This window comes from Petaurus breviceps, unplaced genomic scaffold (genome assembly GCF_028583685.1).
Source record: "Petaurus breviceps papuanus isolate PSGF00001 unplaced genomic scaffold, PetGlider_PUasm1.0 90731, whole genome shotgun sequence".
NCBI lineage: Eukaryota > Metazoa > Chordata > Mammalia > Diprotodontia > Petauridae > Petaurus > Petaurus breviceps.
Window position 1 is genome coordinate 371468 of NW_027187325.1, and position 23514 is coordinate 394981.

At 40.2% G+C, this 23514-nt stretch overlaps 1 protein-coding gene across 1 annotated transcript in view; it reads left to right on the forward strand.

Moving 5' to 3' along the window:
• Positions 1 to 2362: 2362 nt before the first annotated feature.
• ERCC3 (ERCC excision repair 3, TFIIH core complex helicase subunit) overlaps positions 2363 to 23514 on the forward strand; it is a 46180-nt gene continuing 25028 nt past the window's right edge. Inside the window, exons 1-8 of the mRNA XM_069066859.1 lie at positions 2363 to 2579; positions 4756 to 4961; positions 5502 to 5738; positions 13936 to 13985; positions 14424 to 14559; positions 14661 to 14825; positions 18596 to 18800; positions 19358 to 19672. Coding sequence (XP_068922960.1) covers positions 2552 to 2579; positions 4756 to 4961; positions 5502 to 5738; positions 13936 to 13985; positions 14424 to 14559; positions 14661 to 14825; positions 18596 to 18800; positions 19358 to 19672 — 1342 coding nt within the window. The 5' untranslated portion in view covers positions 2363 to 2551. The remainder of the gene's footprint in view (positions 2580 to 4755; positions 4962 to 5501; positions 5739 to 13935; positions 13986 to 14423; positions 14560 to 14660; positions 14826 to 18595; positions 18801 to 19357; positions 19673 to 23514) is intronic.

The window sequence follows — 23514 nt, forward strand, 5'->3', positions numbered from 1 at the left end:
ATATACATATATATATATATGGATATGGATAAATGTATACATACATATATTTGTCCATATAAGAGGGTATATGGGCATATGAATACATATGTGAGTGTGTGTATATATGTTTACAGGTATACATAGAGAGAGGGCATAGAACCAATTGAATAGGAAGGGATGATACTTAAAAGGTTAAATTGAGAGGTGAGAGAGGAATATAATGAGAGGAGATGGGGAGAGACAGAATGGGGTAAATTATCTCATATAGAAGAGGTAAGAGAAAACTGTTACAATGGAGGGGAAGAACAGGAAGGTAAAAGGGAATGAGTCAACCTTACTCTCATTGAATTTGGCTTAGGGAGGGAATGACATACACACTAAATACTGTATTCACCCTACAGGAGAGTAGGGGGGAAGGGGATGAAAGGGGGGATGATGGAGGGGAGGTCAGGTTGGGTGGGAGGGAAGTTAGAGGCACACACTGTTGAAAAGGGACAGGTCAAAGTAGAGAATAGAACAAGTGGAGGGGTGGGATAGGATGGAGGGAAATAAAGTAAGTCTTTCACAATATATCCACTATGGACATGTTTTGCATAGGTACACATGTACAACCTATATTGAATTGCCTATCTTCCCAGTAAGGGTGGGTGATGAGGGAGGAAGGGAAAGAATCTGGAATTCAAAGTTTTAAAATCAAATGTTTAAAATATATATATGTTATACACACAATTGGGAAATACGATATACAGGCAGTGGGGTACAGAGATGTATCTTGCCCTACTGGAAAGTCATAGGGGGAATGGGGGAGGATATAGGAGAGAGCAGATTGGGGGAGGGAGTATACAGTGGGATCGCTGTTTTGGGGTGGTGGGAAGGAGAAAGATGGGGAGGAAATTTGTACCTCAAAATCTTGTGGAAATGAATGATGTAAATTAAACATAAACATAAAATTTAATTTAAAAAACAAAATAGGCATAGAAGCTATGAAATATTGGGGGTGAGGAATGTACATTCTTGGTAAGATCTACCCATGAACTAAAGGAATCCAATCATAAATCGCTTTTTTTTTAGAATGAGAGACCCACATATTTAGGGAAATATCAGTTGCTTATGGCTAGGTAGAATCAATATAATAAAAATGACAAAATTAACAAAATTAATTTACTTAGTGCCATACCAATCAAGCCAACAAAGAGAAAAAATTACAAATTTCATAATGAGGAATGAAAAGTCAAGAACCACAAGGTCAATAATGACAAAAAGAGGGAATGAAGGGAGTGTATCAGTACTCGTTCTCAAAGTATACCACAAAACGGGTAATTGTTAAAAAATGATTTGGTCCTGGTTTAAAAAAAAGAGAGGTTGATCAGTAGAACAGATTAGATACAGAACAGAAAGAAGAAAACAAAGAGTAACATAGTGTTTGATAAACCCGAAGACCTCAGTTTCTAGTCTTTGTAGTTCAAAGTCTACCTTTCCAGTCTCCCTTCCCTTTACCTAGTTCATGGTGCAGTGACACTGGCTTCCCAGCTGTTCCTTGCACACAAGTCTATTTCTGTGCATTTTCACTGCCTGTCCCCTCATGCCTAGAATTCTCTCCTCCTCCCTACCTCTTGCCCTCCCTGGCTTCCTTCAGGTCTTAGCTAAAATCCTACCTTCTCTGGGCTATCACCAATCGCCAGCCGTCTAGACTTTGGTCTTGCCAGTAGCCTTCCATGACCCTGGACGAGTGAGGCTGATGACTTTGCTAGCTCTGCCTCACTCGAACCCAATTCACTTGCAAGTCAAGACACTACCCTCCTGACGTCATTGGTAGTCTTCCAGAATGAAGGACCAACAGCAATTCTACCCTCCACAAGAAGTCTTTTCCAACCCTCCCTACTGCTAGTGCCCTCCCTTTGTTGATGATCTCCAACTTATCTTATCTCTAGTGTGTAGTTTGGTTTTTGTATATTGCTTCAGGATCTATTTTTTCGAAACGACCTCTTTCACCATTTCTTAGAGCACAGTAGTATTCTATCACATTCATATACCCTAACTAGTTCAGTCATTTCTTAAATGATGAGCAGCATCCCGTCAATTTCCGTGTATAATTATGTATACTAATATATGAAAGAGTAGGTCCTAAGGAAAATCTAAGAACCTCTAGTCTAAATCAAGTTTTTTCGTCGCAAGGCCACTAAAGGGGATGGTCGAGACCATGGTCGCAGGGCAGTCAACAAGCGTTAATGGATTAAGTCCCTCATCAGCGCCACACAGTAGGGACACAAACCCCGTGGGAACTAAAAAGAGGTAGCCAGGAGGATAGGAGGAATTTAGGAAGAGTGAACTTCCGGGTGACGCCACACCTCTGACCACGCCCAGGCCTACCTCAGAGCCACACTCCCCATCTTGGGAGGCGGGACTTCCTGTTACTTAGCCGGAAGCTTTCTAATTCCCTAGTCCTTTATCCCTGACAGGGAGTCGGACTTGGAGGACGCTTCTCCGGGTCCTGAAAAGACAATCCCGGGAGGGGGAATCTCCCGGCGTCGTCGTTGTCGTTGCCTCCGCCGCTGACACCGTTCCCAGCATGGGCAAGAAAGACAAATCGGACCGCGGTGAGACTTAGCCTGGGGAGGGAAGGCCGGGAACGCGGTCCTAAGGCCCCCCCGCAGTCTTCCTGGGAGTCCCGGGCCCTAGAGGAGGGCGCCCCCCAGAGCCGCCTTTCTCTGTCCGGTCCTTGCCCTCTGCTCAGCCCGGGGGTCCCCGGCCCGGCTGTGGGTGTCTCTGACAGCTCTGCCCTTCTCCCTTCTCTGCGCCCGCTCTCCCGATAACCTCAGCAGCCTCAGGGCTTCGTTACTTCGTCTCCGTGTGGATGACTCCCAGATATCTTCATCGTCCCGAAGCGTAAGACTTGGGGGACACCCCGGACATCCAGCCCCGGGCTCGACCCGAGCTCCAGGCCCGCATCACCCACGCCGGCTTTGAACTGGGCGTCCGTCCGTTCAGCATCTGAAACACGTCATGTCCAAAATAACGCGCGTCTTTGGCCCCAGACTGACCTTTTTAATCAGAGGGGCCCGTCCTTTCAGTCACTGCAGCCCCAACCCCGCTTTCATCCTCCGCCCCACGCACACCTCTCGTTTCTGCCTTCACAGTGTCTTTTGCATTGGTTTCCTTTCCCCTCACAGCCACCGCCCTGGTTCAAGTTCTCACCTTTGGCCTGGACTATTAGAATCGCCGTTTAAATGGTCTCCTTCTGTCCATTTTCTCCCCTCTCCCATCCATCCTCCACACAGCTGCCAAAGTGATTTTCCCAAAGCAAGGGTCTGTCACTCCCCTTCCCATATGAGCATGTCTCTGTTTTGTTTATTCCTCTACATATCTTTTTCTTCTCATAGGTCTCTTGAAGATAGGCACTGCCTTTGTATCCTCAGAGTATAGCATTGTTCTGGGACATAATAGATAATAAGTGAATGTTGATGAGACAGAGGGGAGCAGAGATCAGCTCTTAACCTGGAACAGAGAGCATGGTTTTCCTGAAATCAGTCAACCAGTCCCCAAACATTTGCTGATTGCTTACTTTGTGCTAGGCACTTTCTGATCAGGGAGCTCTAAACCACATAGGTTTAGCAAACGTTTATTAAATGTCCCACTGTGTCTGAGGCACTGTGCTAGTTACTGGGATGCAAAAATTGATGCATTCAAGGAATTTACCATCTAATGGGACAGAGCAGTAAACATGAATAGCTGTGATATACAAGAAAGTGAGTATGCAAAGGAGAGTTTACAGCAAAGAACTATGAAAAATTTAAGAAAACTCACATGTGTTTTCCCTATTGCTTTATTTATTCTGCAATTATGGGCACATCTATTGGCATGGGGTCAGTGGGCAGTCATTTGTAGGTTCAGTGTTGATCAAGTTCTATCTCTGGGTCTTTTCACCCTAGATGTCATCTGTCAGTCTTGCAAAGTACTGGATCATGCTTTATTCATTGCTGAATGCTACTTGCAGATGGTAACTTGAAGAAGTATATTTGATGATGGTATCATTTGAATTTTGACTTGGGGTTTTTCCTGGAAAACATAACTACATCTCTCAGATATGTGTCCTTGAATCTCCTCTGATACTGCTACAACCTTGGTACAGGCCTTCATCAACTCATGCTTGGATCGTTTCGGTAGCCTGCTAGTGGTTCTGCCTATCTCACATCTCTCCTCCATTCAGCCATTAAAGTGATTTTCCTGAAGTACAGGTCTGACCATGTCTCCTCCCTATTCAATAAACTCCACTGGTTCCTTCCAGAATCAAATACAAAACCTTTTTTAGCATTCAAAGCCCTTCATAACCCAATTCCCCTTTACCTTTCCAGTCTTCTTATATCTTACTCCTCATCGTATACTCTTTGATCCACTGATAATGGCCTCCTTGCTCTTCCTCAAACAAGACACTACCTCTTGGCTCCAGGAATTTTCTCTCGCTGTCACCCTTTCCTGGAATCCTCCCCCTCCACATCTCTACCTACTGGCTTCCCTAACTTCTTTCAAGTCCCAACTAAAACTCCATCTTCTACAGAAAGCATTTCCAAACCTCTCTTAGTTCTAGTGCCTTCCCTGTGTTTACTTATTCTCTCCCCTCCCCCACTTAAGATTGTGAACTCCTTGAGGGCAGGGACTCTCTTTTGCCACTTTTTCTATCCCATGTGCTAATAGTGTCTGGCACATAATAGACAATAAATGTTTATTATTTATTAGACAATTTAGTCTATGTTTCATTGCTGTGACTATTTGCAGATAAAAAGAAGTCCAAAAAAAGACACTATGAAGAAGAAGATGATGATGACGATGATGCCCCTGGGAATGAATCTCAGGAAGCAGTTCCATCGGCAGCTGGGAAGCAAGTGGATGAATCAGGGACCAAATTGGATGAATATGGGGCCAAGGACTACAGACTTCAGATGCCACTGAAAGATGACCATGCCTCCCGCCCACTCTGGGTGGTAAGAGTTCCAAGTCAAATCAATAACTATTGATACTTTGTATGTGCTTAGCATTCCAGCAGATACAAAGGAAATATATGGTAGACTTCCCACAAGATATTTATGATCTGGTTACAGAGAAATATTTACATACAAAACCATCAGAGAAGTCTAAAATAGAATATAAGAGAAACTTTAGTTTGTTATCTGGAGGGTTGGTAGAGTTGAATAAGTAGTAAGGGCATGCTACAGCTGAAAATGATAACCAACTCATCAATAACCTCAGGTTCAAAAGAGGTGCCTTGGTATGAGTTCCATATGATGTCACAGAGAGCATCTCTGATTCCTTATAATATAAGAGAGAGGTGTTCTTGTCCTGTATTTCAGGAGTGCTTATAGGAGGAACTTTGTATTAGATGGAAGATGTCTCAAACTTTGCTCTAAAGCACAGTGTGTATGTGTATACGTTTTCTGTTGTGATATGATCTGAGTGCTGCAGGATAGAAGGCTCTCTTCCTCTTCTCTCTGTCTTATGACTGTCATATTTGTCATTTGTCTTAGGCTCCTGATGGCCATGTTTTCCTAGAAGCCTTCTCTCCTGTTTACAAATATGCTCAGGACTTCCTGGTGGCTATTGCTGAGCCTGTATGTAGACCAAGCCATGTGCATGAATACAAACTGACTGCTTATTCCCTCTATGCTGCTGTTAGTGTTGGATTACAGACAAGTGACATCACTGAATACCTCAAAAAGCTCAGCAAGACGGGTGTTCCAGATGGAATCATGCAGTTTATTAAGGCAAGTAACTGTACCTTAACTAGTACCAGAGGCTTCTGCGTGTGCTTAGCATTCCGGCAGATACAAAGGAAATATAAGATAGACTGCCCACAAGATATTTATAATCTGGTTACAGAGAAATATTTACATACAAAACCATTAGAGAAGTCTACAATAAAATATAAGGGAAACTTCAGTTGTACCAACCTGAAGGATTGGTAGAGTTGAATAAAAAGTAAGGGCATGCTACAGCTGAAAATTATAGCCAACTCATCAGTAGCCTCAAGTTCAAAAGAGGTGCCTTGGTATGATGCCTTTAGTAACATTTCATAGTTGCCAAGTACTTTATAATGGATCCAAAAATTGATTGGGTTTAAATCCTTCCTCTGTCATCTACTAACTTACGACCTTGAGAAAGTCATTTTAATATCTAGACCTCTGTTTCCTTATCTGTAAAATAAGAAGGTTGGACTGGATAGCCTAGAAGGTCCCTTCTAAGTCTAGCATTGACCAACTCTTGAAAAGTACTTTGCTCTTAAAATTAAAGTATTGATCCCTTCCTTTTTATATCACAGTCATTTCTGGTTTTATCCAAACCTGTCCCAGCCCTGCCCTGAAATTTAACCTTTCCTTTTTTTTTTTTTTAAAGCAATTGCAGTTAAGTAACTTGCTGAGGATTACACGGCCAGTTATTTCTGGGTGTGGTACTAAGTATCAGAGCCTGGATTCGATCCCAGGTCATCCCGACTCTGGGGCCGGCGCTCTTACTCGCTGTGCCACCTGGCCGCCCCTAACCTTTCCTTTTAAAGAAAAACAGAAGCAGCTGCCACACTGACTTTGTCTGGCAAAGTATATAACTGCACTGCCCTTGTACTCCCTTGTTTCTCTACTGAAAAGAAAGTGATAATTGTTTCATTATTTGTTCTTCTGAATGATTATGTGATCCTTGTTCTCTTGGCATGTGGGGGAGAAATAATCATGGGACTACTTTCACATGGGGTGATTGAGGGGATAGTTTTACTTACTTTTGTGTAAAAGGCACTCAGATGTCAGCAGTGACCCAAAATTGATGGGGAAGACTGGTGATGGTGACAAGCTTGAATGCCACCTTTAGGGTGTGTATTCTTGGTTATTATAGACTTACTGATACATTCCTTTATTGGTGATTTCTTCTACCTTTCTTTTTTGAAACAAAATTTTTAGCCTTTCTCCCTTTCTTTTCCCCCAAAGTAGAGTGCTGCTTCATTAATAATTTCATAATTACTATTTCTCAAACTATTGGCTTATAGCATATTTAGATTTGAGACTGTCAAAAATTAATTACATTGTGTAATGTAACTCTAGGGTAGCTCATTGTTACTATTCATTGTAATTGATAGTAAGTCAATGATTTTGAGAAACCAAGATCGGATGTTTCATGAGATAAAGGCCAGATTTCATAAGATCCTATGACTTTTTTCTAGACTATTGTTTAATTGGTTTCCTCACCTCCAATGTCTCATACTTGTATTCCACTCTGTATTTCACCACTGCCAGATTAATATTCTAATATACAAATTTGACTGATTCCTCCATTGCTCAGAAATCTTTGGTAACTCACTGTTGCCTACCTAAGAAAGGCTAGACTCTTTAATTTAGCATTCACAGTCCTCAGTCTGGCAACAACTGATATTTCTAGCTTTTGCTCACATGATCCTTCTTTACATACACCTTGTCCCCCCATCAAACTAGCATGTCCCGTGCTTTCTGACCTTCATGAATTTGTTCATGTTATATCCTACATATGCTCAGAATGTAGTTCTCTAGCCTCCACCTGTCTCCTACCTATGCATAAAGGCTTAGTTAATATGCCATTTTTTCATTGAAACCTTCCCTCACAGCCTCAGTCAGAATCTCCTCCTTAGAACTCCCCTGGTACTTCAGCTATTCCTTTCCTGAAGCAGGGCAGATGAGGCAGGAAGACCTGTTGCAGAATGAAGTGAGAAGCCCAGATAGCATATTAGTAGTGAAAGGGAAAAGCACTGGCAGGTCTAGAAGATATTTTGAAGGAAAGGCAGAACTTTTTAGTAAATTGTATAAATTTTTTCATTGGGGTAGGCATTGTGTTACCTAAAAGGACAACATAGAACTTGTGCTACATGAATATGTCAGCTAGCTTTGTTATAATCTTATGTCCCTTTTAGAAGAGAAGGCCCTAGGATAGGGAACCTTTGGACACAAGGAAAGTTGTGGGTCTAAGGTATATTCGTAAAATCTATGACTAAGATTAATGTACTAGACACCCTTGAAGTTGGGGTGGGGGGACTGAAAGGGCCAACTCCCCAAATTTGCGCTGGGTCCAACTATGAATCTTTGATCATCAAGATTATGCTTTGAGCACTTAATGAACAACTGTTTCTAAGTTTTATTGTACATAAATTTGTCATTATTAATATCTTGCTTCTTAACCTGACTATAGCTAGACACCTCATTGTATTTTCAGGGACACAGGATTACCTACTTGAGCTATTTCTTTGATTATGGGAATCCCACAGTTCTACAAACTTAATTCTTTTCTTTGTGAAGCCTGCTTTGAATCAAAAATTTTTTTTCCTTGAAGTATAATAAAGTTTTAAAATTAATGTGGTTGAACTTTGAGCATTCCCTGAATGAATAACTCACTGGCTTCACGTATCAATTAGGATGCTGCATAGGAACTTTCTACAAGAAGCTCTTAGAATCAGGCAGTATTTCCTCTCTAGAAGGTCTGATCCTTTTACTCTTGTAGTTGGGGTTAACTAACAAGCAAATCTCAAGGCTGAAAAAGTCAACTTTCAGTATCTCTCTTCTTAGGCTACATGTAAGCAAATCTCTACAACTCCCACCTGCATCTCTAGGAACTGTGGTTCATTTTCTTAATACCACTGTTCTGCTGGTAGCGTATAGTTACAAGACATGGGAATATCAGAGACTCCAAAGAATTGAATATTAATTTTATCTATTGAGCAGTGGGGAGGTACTGATTAGCATGAATGGAAGATGTTTACAGATAGGCAGTTACAAGAGGAAAGGTTAAGACTACCCTCAAAGGAATGTGTGAGTTTAAAAGAATTGGGGTTGGTCATGTGGTAAGAATAAAGTAACAAGGGATAACCAATTGATAGCCTGTATACTCCAGTGATTTCCTTATTCAGGCAAGAAAAATTGAGGGGAGTACAAATGATGAACAATTCTACCCACTTCCTCAACGAGGTAGAGAATGATAGGTGGACTAATAGGCATAATGAGATGTTTTGGCCAGCCTGAAAGTTTGTTTTGTTTGACCGTGCATATTTGTTACAAGGGTTTTGTTTTTCTTCCCCACCCCCGCCATCACCATGAGGAGGTAAAAGGGAGAGAAAATAATGTTTGATAATTGGGGGAAGGGGGATTTATTTTTTTAAAAAGAGAAATTGAGGATAACCTACAGTACATTGGGTAACCCCAAGTATCAAATTCACAGAAGGACATAGAAAGGAATTAAAAAGGACACGTATAGGTGAATTACAATCTGCATCTTCGGAGGGAACAACCACATTAATAAGGTTGCACAGATCAGTGGGATTATTGGAATATTTATAGAAGTACCTGTTGAAAAAAATTTGGAAACAAGTACCTATTGGGGATGAAACTTAATAAATTGTGGTTTATGAATGTAATGAAATACTCTCAATATAAAAAGCAAAAAATACAAGGAATTTGTAGCCATACAGAAAAAATGCATATGAGCTACTATAGAGTAAAATAAAAACCAAAAGTACAACATACACAACTACTTTATTGTAAGTGTAAATAACACTAAAAGTTAATTCTAATTGCAGTAATCAGGTTTGATCTCAAAGAACAAATGATGAAACACAATTCCTTTTCAGTAGTGAAGTACAAAGCTACATGTGGGAAATGTTGCTTATACATAGTTGTCATTTTTTTGGTTGAAGGATATGAAAAAAAATTACAAACTATTAACAACCATAAGAAAGAATGCCCCTAGATGGCGGGAGGGTGGAGCCAAGATGGTGGCATAGAAGCAGTAAAACTCACTGTACTCCCTCTATAACCACCTCAAATACCTATAAAAAAATGACTAAATAAACTTTAGGGCTACAGAGCCCACAAAGTGACAGAGAGAAACAAACCTCCTGCTAAAGACAGCCCAGCAGGCCAGCAGGAAGGGTCATCGCAGCCCGATGGGTGCAGAGCCCAGCCCCACGTGAGCCTGTGGTTTTAGCCTCAGGGCCGCCTGACTAGCCCTGGCTAGAGGGATTTAGGGAGGGAAGATCACCAGCGGCGGTTTCCAGAATTATCAACCCATAAATGCCAAAGGCAAAGTGAGAGGTCAGTGTAGACTTTGAGAACAGGGAGTCTGGGAGTGCAGTCCGGCCTCTGACCCTGGAGGGAGAAGCAGCTGAGGTGTGTTGGCTGCCACCATGTGGCTGCTTCAGAGCTTCTGGCCTGCAGATTGTAGGGGGACCAAGCAACCAGTATGGGGGGTAATTGCTTGCTTTAACCTGGAACTGGACTGCTATCTAGGGTGGAGGTCCTGGGGTGAGTGACTAGTGAGCCAGAATGTGTGGAGGCTTCAGGGAGGGCACCAAGTAATAGCTCTGGCAGCTGTGAAAACCACAGCAATTTGGGACAAAGCTCTCCTCTCTGGAAGTAAGAGTTCTACTGTGGCAAAAAGCTCAAAAGTCAAGTAATTGAGTGGCAACATGAGCAAGCAAAGGAAGCAAAGCAAGCACAGCAATGTGACTTTGGATTCCTTTTTTGGGGACATGGAAAGCATGGAAGAGCAGGAAGACAACAAAGTCAGAACTCCTGCACCAAAAGCTTCCAAGAAAAACATGAGCTGGTTACAGGCCATAGAGGAGCTTAAGAAGGATTTTAAAAACCAAATAAGAGAAGTGGAGGAAAAATTGGGAAGAGAAATGATAATGATGCAAGAAAATCATGAAAAGAGAGTCAATAACCTGACTGAAGAAAGTAACACCTTAAACAATAGACTAACTCAAATGGCAAAAGAGGCTCAAAAAGCCAGTGAGGAGAATAATGCCTTAAAAAGCTGAATTTGCCTGATGGAAAAATAATCTCAACAACTCCCTTCAGAATTAGGTTGGAGCAAATGGAAGCTAATGACTTTATGAGAAATCAAGATACTATTAAACAGATCCAAACAAATGAAAAAAAAAAAATAGAAGGCAATGTGAAATATCTCATTGGAAAAACCACTGACCTGGTAAATAGATCCAGGAGAGATAATTTGAAAATTATTGAACTACCTGAAAGCCATGATCAAAAAAAGAACCTAGAAATTATCCTTCAAGAAATTCTCAAGGAAAATTGCCCTGATGTTTTAGAACCAGACAGCAAATTAGAGGTTGAAAGAATCCACTGATCACCTCTTGAAAAAGATCCCAACGGGCGGCCCAGTGGCGCAGTGAGTAAGAGTGCCAGCCCCAGAGTCGGGAGACCTGGGATTGGTTCTGGCCCCAGATACTTAACACCCACACAAAATAACTGGCAATGTAACCTTGAGCAAGTTACTTAACCCCAATTCCTTAGGGGTGGCCAGGTGGTGCAGTGAGTAAGAGCGCCAGCCCCAGCATTGGGAGACCTGGGATCAGTTCTGGCCTCAGATACTCTGCACCCACACAAAAATAATAACTGGCCGTGTAACCTTGAGCAAGTTACTTAACCCCAATTGCTTTAAAAAAAAAGAAAAAGAAAACTCCTAGGAATATTATAGCTAGGTTCCAGAGTTCCCAGATCAAGGAGAAAGTATTACAAGCAGCCAAGAAGAAGCATTTTGAATACTGTGGAAACACAATCAGGATAACCCTGGATCTGGCAGCTTCTACACTGAGGGATCTAAGGGCTTGGAATATGATATTCTAGAGGTCAGAGGAGCTGGGATTAAAACCAATAGTCACCTACCCAGCAAAACTGAGTATCATGTTTCAGGGGAAAATATGGTCATTCAGCGGAATAGAGGACTTTCAAGCATTCTTGCTGAAAAAAACAGAGTTGAATAGAAAATTTGACATTCAGATACAAGAAGCAGAATTATGAGAAGGTATACAGGGAAAAGATCATAAGGAACTTAACTAAGTTGAACTATTTATATTCCTACATGGAAAAACAATAATTATAACTTATGAAACTTTTCTCAGTATGAAAAGAGTTGAAGGGAATATAAATATATACTTATATATGTCTATATAGGAGGGTATATGGGCATATATATGTAAGTGTGTATATATGTGTACAGGTACACATAAAAGAGGACACAGGACCAATTAAATAGGAAGGGATGATACTTAAAAAGTGAAATTAGGGTGAGAGAGGAATATAATGAGAGGGGGTGGGGAGAGACAAAATGGGGTAAACTATCACATAGAAGAGGCAAGGGAAAATGGTTACAATGGAGGGGAAGAACAGGAAGGCAAAAGGGAATGGGACATCCTTACTCTCATTGAATTTGGCTTAGGGAGTGAATGAATACACACTAAATAGGGTATCTCACCCTACAGGAGAGTAGGGGGGAAGGGAATGAAAGGGGGGATGATGGAGGTCAGGTTGGGTGGGAGGGAAGTTAGAGGCACACACTTTTGAAAAGAAACAGGGTCAAAGTAGGGAATAGAACAAGTGGGGGGCAGGGTAGGATAGAGGGAAATATAGTCAGTCTTTCACAATATATCTACTATGGAAATGTTTTGCATAGCTACATGTGTACAACCTATATTGAATTGCCTATCTTCCCAGTAAGGGTGGGTGATGAGGGAGGAAGGGAAAGAATCTGGAGTTCAAAGTTTTAAAATCAAATGTTTAAAAATATATATATTATTTTTTTACATGCAATTGGGAAATATATACAGGCAGTGGGGTACAGAGATCCATCTTGCCCTACTGGAAAGTCAGAGGGGGAATGGGGGAGGACATAGGAGAGAGTAGATTGGGGGAGGGGGTATTCAGTGGGATTGTGGTTTTGCGGTGGTGGGAAGGGGAAAGATGGGGAGAAAATTTGTACCTCATAATCTTTGGAAATGAATGATGTAAACTAAAAATAAACATAAAATTTAATTTAAAAAAAGAATAAAAATACAATTGGATGATGCTTAACAAAATAAATAAAAATGCAATATAACATAAAAAAGAGAGAAAGAATACCCCAAATCACTAATAAGAGAGTGCACATCCAAATAGCCTTGAGGTGAAATCTCCTATCTTGTAAATTAGCAAAGATGACGAAAGATGAGAATAGTCAAAATTAGAAGCATTGTAAAAAGGTAGGTATGCCAGTGCATGCTTACGTGGAGGTCTGAATTAGTACAATCATTTTGCAAAACAAATCATTCCAAATAAAAGACTCCATAAAACTGAACTCCCTTAAAACAAATACAGTTCAGGAAAAAAACTGACAAAATTACAACTTTAAAAAAAAATAGGTGTTTATTGGTCTTTTTTTAATATCACTAAATTTTTCCTCTTCCCTTCCAAGTGAGCTAACAAATAGCATTTTTTAAAGAAAAAAAAGGAAAAAATCAGCATAGCTGATCAATATTTCGAAAAAGTCTGAAAATATGTGCTGCATACGTTTGTGGACCACCTCCCCCCCCCCCACCTTTGCAAAGGTAAAGGTGTTTTCTCACATCTCTTCATTCATGTTTGTTCTTTGTAATTCATATTCACTTTTGATTTTGTTCTGTGATTATTCCATTTATACTTTTATAGTCATTGTGTATATCATTTTCTTGGTTCTGTTTGTCAGTTTTGTTAGCTATTTTTATGCTTCTCTGTATCCATCCTATTTGTCATTTCTTAAACCACAGAAATAGTCCATTATGTTCACAGACCACAGTTTACTTAGTCATTCTCCAAATGATGGGCATCTACTTTGTTTCCAGTTCTTTGCTATCACAAAAAGTGCTGCTACAAATACTTCGGTATAGATGAAGATTTTCATAACATCAGTAGCTTCCTTTGTGTATAAGCCTAGTAGTAGAATCTTGGGTCAGAAGGTGGGAGATCTTGGGACATTTTAGTCACTTTATTTGCATGTTCCAGATTGCTTTCCATTGTTCCATTGTTCTGGACAGTGGGTTTGCAGAATTGATGTATCCCATGCCTGAATATGTTAATATTTTTGTGATTCTGAACCACTTGTTCCTAATTTGTCTTTGTTTGGTTTTGTTGTTAATTATAGTTGTGTACTGTCAGCTATGGAAAAGTCAAGCTAGTGCTGAAACATAACAGGTAAGAAATCAAGGGCCCAGGAGGGAAGAGAGGGAATTGAAATTTATTGATATAAATGATATATTTATTGATATATTGATCCAAAACTTTTGCTTTCACTTTCCCCTCCACCTAGTCAGAGAGAGTCATGGGGAATGTTTCTGAAGTTCTTGACAAGAAGAGCCTCAGCTCTCCAGTTTCCTGAAGGGGTCATTTATTTTGCCATCAATTCTAAAGTTGGTTAGCTAAGTGGAATAGTTTTTGTGATAACAAGAAAGTAGAACTAAAGTGTGTGCCCATTGCCTGGGGAATAGTCAGATGCTATGGTTCAGTCAAAACAGGGGCTTGTAAGAGTTCAGTGAGCAGAATGTTTTTGTAGCATAGAATGTTAAAAATGGAAAGGTCAGAGATCAACTAAATCAGTATCTCCCTGTTCTTTTACTCCTTCCTTCCCTGTAGGTATTTTGTTGAAAGCTCTCACCCAGATGTCATTAAAGAACTTCTCCAGGACCAGGTGATTCGAGAATGCCGCCTGAGGAATGCTGAGGGGGAAGAAACCGAACTTATCACTGAGACCTTCACAAGCAAATCTGCTGTATGTTGGGTTACTGGAAAACTGTTGAATGGGAAAATGTTTTTCTTAATCCTGTTCTTCTCACCTGTACTACAACTCTTGATTCTGCCTTTGCTTTGCAGATTTCCAAAACCAGTGAAGGAGGCAGTGGACCCTCCACATCACAAGGAACAGATAGTCAGAATAAAACAGATGTCCCTGCAGACTTGTTTGAGTTTTATGAGCAAATGGACAAGGATGAGGAGGAAGAGGAAGAAACACAGACTGTATCTTTTGAAGTCAAGCAGGTTAGCAAATATACTTTCTACATGGTTTATTCACCAGGTGAGCTGCTGAAAGTAACAAACTTGGTTTCATCTTAAATCTTCCTTTCTCACTTCTTCAGTCTTCTGGCTCTCCCTGTTTCTAGGCTTCTTCCTGATAACACAGCCTTCTTGGCCTCCCTTCTCCACCTTTTCTTTCTTTTGGAGTATTTTTTTCTTAAATTTTGAGTTCCACATTCTCTCCCTTCCACCCCTCCTCTGCCCTTTGAGAAGGCAAGCAATATGAAATCAGTTATACATGTGAAGTCATATAGAACATAAATCCATATTTAGCCATGTTGCCCCAAAACAATAAAAAGCAAAAAATATAAAGAAAGTGAAGAAAGTATGTTTCAGTCTCAACTTAGAATTCATTGATTCTTTTTTTTCAAATGCTTTATTAACTTCTGATTTACATCATTCATTTCCGCCAGATTTTGAGTTACAAATTTTCTCCCAATTTTTTCCCTATCCACCGCCCCAAAACAGCAGTCCCACAGGATATCCCCTCCGCCAATCTGCTCTCTCCCATATTTTCTCCCATACCCCTTTCAACTTTCAGTGGATCTCTATGCCCCAGTGCCTGTATATCTTATTTCCCAATTACATGTAAAGTAGTATTAATAATAGTGTATATATATATATATATATTTGAATATTTGATTTTAAAACTTTGAATTCCAGATTCATTCCCTTCCTCCCTTGTCACCCACCCTTACTGGGAAGATAAGCAGTTCAGTATAGGTTGCACATGTGTGGCTAATGCAAAACAATAACATAGTAGATGTATTGCAAAAGACTGACTATATTTCTCTCCCTCCTATCCCACCTCCCACTTGTTCTATTCTCTACTTTGATCCTGTCCCTTTTCAAAAGTGGGTGCTTCCAACTTCCCTCCCCCCCAGCCTGCCCTCCCTTCCATCATCCCCCCTCACATCCCCTTCCCCCCCATTCTCCTGGAGGGTGAGATCCCCTATTTAGTGTGTATTTCCCTCCCTTCTCAAGCCAGATTCAATAGGAATAAGGTTGACCTATTCCCTTTTGCCTTCCTATTCTTCCCCTCCATTGTAACCATTTTCCCTTGCCTCTTCTGTATGAGATAGTTTGCCCTACTCTGTCTCTCCCCATCTCCTCTCATTATATTCCTCTCACCTCTTAATTTCACCTTTTAAGTATCATTCCCTTCCTGTTAAATTGGTCCCGTGCCCTCTATCTATGTATACCTGTAAACGTATATACACACATTCACATATGTATTCATATGCCCATATAACCTCATATATAGACATATATATATATATATTTCTATTCCCTTCAACTACTGAGAAAAGTTTCATAAGTTACAATTACTGTTTTTCCATGTAGGAATGTTAATAGTTCAACTTTAATAAGTTCCTTATGATTTCTTTTCCCTGTTTACCTTCTCATGCTTTTCTTGCTTCTTGTATCTGAATGTCAAATTTTCTATTCAATTATGGATTTTTCAGCAAGAATGCTTGAAAGTCCTCTATTCCGCTGAATGACCATATTTTCCCCTGAAACATGATACTCAGTTTTGCTGGGTAGGTGACTCTTGGTTTTAATCCCAGCTCCTCTGACCTCCAGAATATCATATTCCAAGCCCTTCGATCCTTCAGTGTAGAAGCTGCCAGATCGTGGGTTATCCTGATTGTGTTTCCACAATATTCAAATTGTTTCTTCCTGGCTGCTTGTAATATTCTCTCCTTAATCTGGGAATTCCGGAACCTGGCTATAATATTCCTAGGAGTTTTCTTTTTGGAATCTTTTTCAGGAGGTGATTGGTGGATTCTTTCAACCTATTTTGCCCTCTGGTTCTAAAATATCAGGGCAGTTTTCTTTGAGAACTTCCTGGAGGATGATTTCTAGGTTCTTACTTTGATCATGGCTTTCAGGTAGTCCAATAATTTTTAAATTATCTCTCCTGGATCTATTTTCCAGGTCAGTGGTTTTTCCCATGAAATATTTCACATTGCCTTCTATTCTTTCATTTGTTTGGATCTGTTTAACAGCATCTTGATTTCTCATAAAGTTACTAGCTTCCATTTGCTCCAGTCTAATTCTGAAGCAATGATTCTCCTCATTGAACTTTTGAGATTCTTTTTCCATCTGGCAAATTTGGCTTTTTAAGGCATTCTTCACCTCATTGCCTTTTTGAGCCTCTTTTGCCATTTGAGTTAGTCTATTTTTAAAGTTGTGATTTTCCTCAGTCAGGCTGTTGACTCTCATTTCATAATTTTCTTGCATGGTTCTCATTTCTCTTCCCAATTTTTCCTCCACTTCTCTTATCTGCTTCTTAAGGTCCTCTGTGGCTTGTAACCAGCTTGTATTTTCCTTTGAAGCTTTTGGTGCAGGAGTTCTGACTTCACTGTCTTCCTCCTGTTCCATGCTTTGCTCCTTTTTGTCCCCAAAATAGGAGTCTAATGTTGGCATCTTCTGTCTGCTTTGTTTCCTTTGCCTGGTCATGTCGCCCCTCAATCACTTGACCCCTGGGCTTTTTGCCACAGTAGGACTCTGCCACCAGAAGACAGGGGAGTTTTCGTCCCAAATGCTGGGGTTTTCTCAGCTGTCGGAGGTATTAGATGGGTGCCCTCTCTGAGGTCTCCACACGCTCTGGCAAGCTGGACACACACCCCAGGACCTCCACCCTAGACTGCACTCCAGATCCAGGAAGATTAAAGCAAGAGCGATTACCCCTTAGACTGGTGCTTGGTCCCCCTACACTCTGCAGGCCAGGAGCTGAAGCTGCCACGTGGCGCTGGCTGGCACATCTCAGTGGCTTCTCACCCTGGGGGCAGAAGCCATGCACTCCCACTTACTGGGTCCCAAAGTCCAGACTGCACTGACCTCTCACTTTGTCCTTCTCATCTATGTGTTGGATAAATCTGGAAAAGGCCTCAGCTGCTACTGATCTGGAGTCCCTACAGCTGGTGGCAAGTCAGAAGTCAGGCCCGCCCTGGGGCTAAAGCCTTGGCATGGGGCTGGGCTGGGCTCCCAGAGCGCTATGCTGGCCGATTCCTGCCGTCCTGCCGGGCTGTCCTCAGCGGGAGGTTAGCTTCTCTGTCATTGTTGGTTCTGCAGCTCCAAAGTTTGTTTAGAGTCCCCTTTTACGTGGATTGGGGAAGGTGGAAGCCGGAGCCCAGCAGAGGTCCTGCTTCTACCCCACCATCTTGACTCCGCCCCCTGAATTCATTGATTCTTTCTCTGAAATGGAGAGCATTTTTCATCATGAGTCCTTTGGAATTTTCTTGGATGGTTGTATTCATCAGAGTAGCTCCTGACCTCCCTTTCTTACACTGGCTGCCCCTTCATTCCACCTCTGGCTTACTAGTTGAGATGGGGAAATTTTCCTGTGTGATTTGTAAGGCTCATCTCTTTTGAGGGACCTTAGAGCTCATTGAAGAATCCCTGTACTATCCTGTGACTTGATGCAGTCAGTACATTGGAGAGTTGGGAGAGCTTTCTGTCTGTCATTTGGCCCCTGCTAGGATATCCTGCATGACAGTGTTGAGCCCCTTTAATAAACCTATTTCTTCCTGTTTTATGCTTTCCTTGGTAATTGTAATCATGTTGTTGGGTTCCATTGCCCGCTGTGGCTCCATAACTCTGTCAATATTAGTTAAGCTCCGAAGAGGCAGAGAGACTGATCTAAAAGGCGGTGTTCTAAACATAAGTTCTACCTAAACATTAATTCTGTTAAAATAATCGACAGAATTTCATAAATACTTCTTTTCCAGGAAATGATTGAGGAGCTTCAGAAGCGCTGCATCCATCTGGAATACCCATTGCTGGCCGAATATGATTTCCGAAATGATTCTGTCAATCCTGACATCAATATAGACCTGAAACCCACAGCTGTCCTCCGACCCTACCAGGAGAAGAGCCTACGGAAAATGTTTGGGAATGGACGTGCCAGGTCAGGGGTCATTGTCCTCCCCTGTGGTGAGTGACGTGAGGTGTCGTTGAGTCCAACCCTCTCATTTTACAGATGAGGAACCTGAATCCCACCATAGATATCAGTAAAAAAGACCCCTTTCTCCTTTTGGGGCTTCCAGCCTTTTCCCTCCTCCCTTATTAAAGTCTCTAAAACTAAGAAGCAGTTATCTCCAATAGAGATCACTTTAATTGGTCTCACAGCATGTATTATCCCTCTTGTTTAAGTGTCAGCCCTGAGATCTCAAGGTCAGGTACGGCTGCTGATTTTTAAGAGCTTATTTGTTTTTAAATGGAATAAGCCTTCATCTCATAAAAAAATGGGTCTGCATATTTCAGTGACAGCTATTTCAATTTCTTTATGGCATTAATTTGATCTTTTATAAGGAATGGTTTGAATTGTTCTTGCTTCAGGGTCATTTTATAGCTGAAAGCAGAGAATAAATATAATTTTTTCTCTTTTTCTAATAAAAGTTTCTCTGTTGGGTAGCAAGTAATGAGATTGGATTTTTTTGCAGTTTCTCTTGACCTGACCCTGGGTGAAGCTGTGTGGCTTTTTGTTGTAGGAGCTGGGAAATCTTTGGTGGGTGTGACAGCTGCATGCACTGTCCGGAAAAGGTGCCTGGTGCTTGGCAACTCCGCTGTGTCTGTGGAGCAGTGGAAAGCACAGTTCAAGATGTGGTCTACCATTGATGACAGCCAGATCTGCCGGTTCACTTCGGATGCCAAAGATAAACCCATTGGCTGCTCCATAGCCATCAGCACCTACTCCATGCTGGGCCACACCACCAAGAGATCCTGGGAGGCCGAGCGAGTCATGGAGTGGCTCAAGACTCAGGAATGGGGACTTATGATCTTAGATGAAGTACATACCATACCTGGTGAGCTAATTTGTTGAGACTATAAACTGCTTTCTAGTCTTTTCGAGGAGAAGTAGAAGGCATAACAGCAGCAGTAATACCCACAAATCATGTTGTCCGGTAAACATTATAGTCTTTGTTGGTTTGGGGTTTTTTTTTATTTTCAAGTTGGGATGCAGCTCTTAACGACACTCATGTTCTTTCTATGGCTCTTTAGTATCCAAATCACATTTGCTCTTAGCTCCCCGAGAACTGAGAGCTAAGAGCATTGAGTTCTTAAAGGTGATATTTTTAAAAGAGGCTCAGATATTAATGTTAATGATTACGTAACAGTAGCCTTTATTTAATAGAAGGGTACATTCACATCTCACTAACTCAGACTAATGAAAGTGGGAATAAGGAATGATAAGTAAATGGCAGGGCTATTTTAGACAATCATGAAATGAAGTTTTATTTCTTACATATGCACATATACACACAGTGCTTAAACTGAGCTCACAAAATTTCACATAGTGCAATGGTCTCCATAGGTTTTTGAGCATGCAGACCTCTGTCAAATAGTTCTGAGCATGTACCTGTAATACGTATGTCTATCAATTATATATCTGTACCAGTAATTATGTGCATGATTAGTTATACAAAAATAGATTTTTTTTTTTAAATAATGAGATAACATTTGCTACTAGAGTCAATAAAGAGCCACTGGAATTTTTTGAGTAGGGGAGTGATAGAGCCTTCTATGGGAATGAGACTTGAGGCAGGGAAGCCTATCAGAAAACTTTTATAGTAATCTAGGTGAGAGGTAATGGGGCCCTGAGCTAGGGTGGTCACATGAGTAAAGAGAAGGGGACAGATGTGGGAGCTGTTTTGGAACGTAGCAAGGGAGGGAAGGGAAATTGTTCATCCTCTGTGATTGACTGTTCCACCCAAAATAAAAAATGAGGAGGCCGAGCTTTTACCAGTTATTGACCTGGAGTGTAGACTGCATTCCGTGCATTCTGTGAGGGGTGCCAGCACCACTTATGAGATAATCTAGGGCACAGTCAAAAGATAAAGGGTAATGAATTTTCCCAGCAGTACCTGCCTAGCTGCTTCTGTGGGTTTCCAGATAGTGATTAGGTGATAGCTAACCTGAGGGCAGAGGTTAAGACTTTGCACAGTGGAGGAATAAAGCTTGACATGGTTGTATTGGAGGCAAGCCCATACTTTAATGAGTATATAAAAAGTTTGCCAGTTACATCTAAATGGGAGTTCCTACAGTGCTTGAGAGTACTTTAGTATATAATTTGTCCTCCTAAATATTTTAGATATTTTCCCTGTAAGTTTGGGGATTTTTTTTGTCTGTTATTTTGTCTGTCATCTATATAGAAAAATCCCAGCAAGAAAGTTGGGGAAGAATGCACATGTGCCATTATTCTGTGACTTATCATTCCCCAGGGCACTGAGTGGTTAAGTGACTTAGTCACTCTCTTTGTGGTGGCAAAGAACTGGAAACTTTAGAAATGCCTGTCACTTGGGGAATGGCAGAATAAGTCTTAGTATATGATTCTGATGGGATACTACTGTGCAGTAAGAAATGATGAGCTCAGTGATCTTAGGAAAACATGGAAAGACTTACACGAAATGAACAAGAGTGAACTGAGGAGAGCCAAGGGAGCACTGTATACAGTAACAGCAATAGTATTTTCAGAATGACATTGAATGACTAAGGCATTTTGATTATTATAAATACCCAAATTAAATATAAAAGACATAGGAAGAAAGATGGTATCTGCATCCAGAGAAAGATAGAAGTATGTGAAGAACAATTTTATGTATATATACCTGTTTGTGTCTGATGGTAGCCATGGGGAATGGGGGGAGTGGAAGAGGGAAAAAAAGGAATTGACATAAGGAATAGCAAGTTGTACATAATAGATTTGCAATTTCATGTGCACTCATTCTTTTTGTTATGTTATAAAAATCCTTGTTTTATTCCATAAATTAAAATAAAAATTTTTGAAAAGGTAGTATATGCCAGGGACAAGATTTAAACAGAGGCCGTCCTGATGCTAAGATCAGACCCTCTCTCCACTAATATGCTGCCTCCTATGGTCTTAATTACTATTGTTAACTTGGATTGTTATTTAACAAAGAATTGACACAAAAGTAAATTTTACTTTTCATTTATAAGCATTATCACAGAGCATGAATTAGTGGAGTCTAATTTGTTAAATTTTCACTGTATAACATCCAGTATCATTAACAAAGGAGGTCTTTTACAGAGTTGGACTTTGTGCATAATTGAGGTATATTTAAGCATCAGAACTTTTTTATATTAAATAATTTTTATTACAAAATTTTCCAAAATATATTATTCACTTAGGAAAGTGAAGTCTTTTAAAAGAGTATACCAAACATAATTTAGTTTTTCTTCATAATCTAGGACTGTGGTTTCTAAAGTTGGGTATAAACAAGAAAATTCTTTGGAGTGTGGAAGGAAAATAATTTAACTTCTAACTATATCTAGGAAAAAAATAAAATAAGTCTTTACTATATATGTATATATACGTGTATGTGTGTATCCTAACTGAATCTAAATTTCAGACATGTATGTCATAAGATATACAATGTATCCTGAGGGAGGAATTGAAGTTCCAGAACATGAAGGTGTTGACAGTGGCACCCTCACTTGTTTGTTCTCTTGTTACATGGTGACATAATTTAGTTTGTCCCAGGTTAAGTGGATTTATAAATTATATTACCTAGTTGTAACTAAATTAACTCTCATAAAATGGGTAAGTGACTTAAAAAGATTCCTGTAAAGAATACCACTTTGTCTGTTGACGTAGTGAACCAGTTATAAGATTAGATGTGCATATTCACACATGACCAGTGTTACTAAATTATTTCACTTGACTATACTTATTTATTACAATGGAGGTTTTATATTTGGGGTGGATAATTTAGAGACAAGTTAATGGGTAGAGATAGAAATGGGAAGGAAGGAAGCAAAAAAATAATTTTGAAAAGTATTTGGGAGGGGCACCTAGGTGGCACAGTGAATACAGCACTGGTCCTGGAGTCAGGAGGACCTGAGTTCAAATCCAGCCTCCAACACCTAATACTTACTAGCTGTGTGACCTTGGGCAACTCAACCCCAATTGCCCTGCCTTCCCTCCTCCAAAAAGACAAAAAAGAAAAGAAAAGTATTTGGGAGAAAACAAAGTTCAGAAAGAAAAATAAATTACAATTTTGTTATATTTTAAAATATAGTATATACTTTAAAAAGAAAATTTTACCAGGAGTTCATATTTAATATGTAATCTTTTGTTGTTCTTCATATACCAAAATATTACTAATTGTCTATTGAGTTATGAATAAAAATTTCATGAATTAAAAACAACAAAAGCAAACTTCAGACTAAGATAATTCTAAAATGCAAACACGAATGAACAGTGAGAAAATGGCAGAGCCAACTCTTCTATTCCTTGTCATTCAGTTTCAAGCATTTATAATATAACTATGTGCCATGGCACTGTGCTCAGGTCTAAGGGTACAAAGAAAGGCCAAAACTATGCTTCTGCCCTCAAGGAGCTCACATTCTAATGGGGAGACAGCATGCAAACAGCTGTGTACAAGCTCCACATCAGCCACATTCTAAAGTAAAAAACAGTGATGTAATCAGATCTGACAGGTCAACCAAAAAATATGAAAAAGTATCAAGATTATTTAAATACTGATTTACATTGATTGTTGTTAACAGTGAACCCTGCCATAAGCATATATTATGCCTTGAAATATTAGCTAATAATAGTATGAAATCATTACTAGGACACATAAAAACTAAGCTTTTATTCCCCAAAACTATGTATATGCCATAA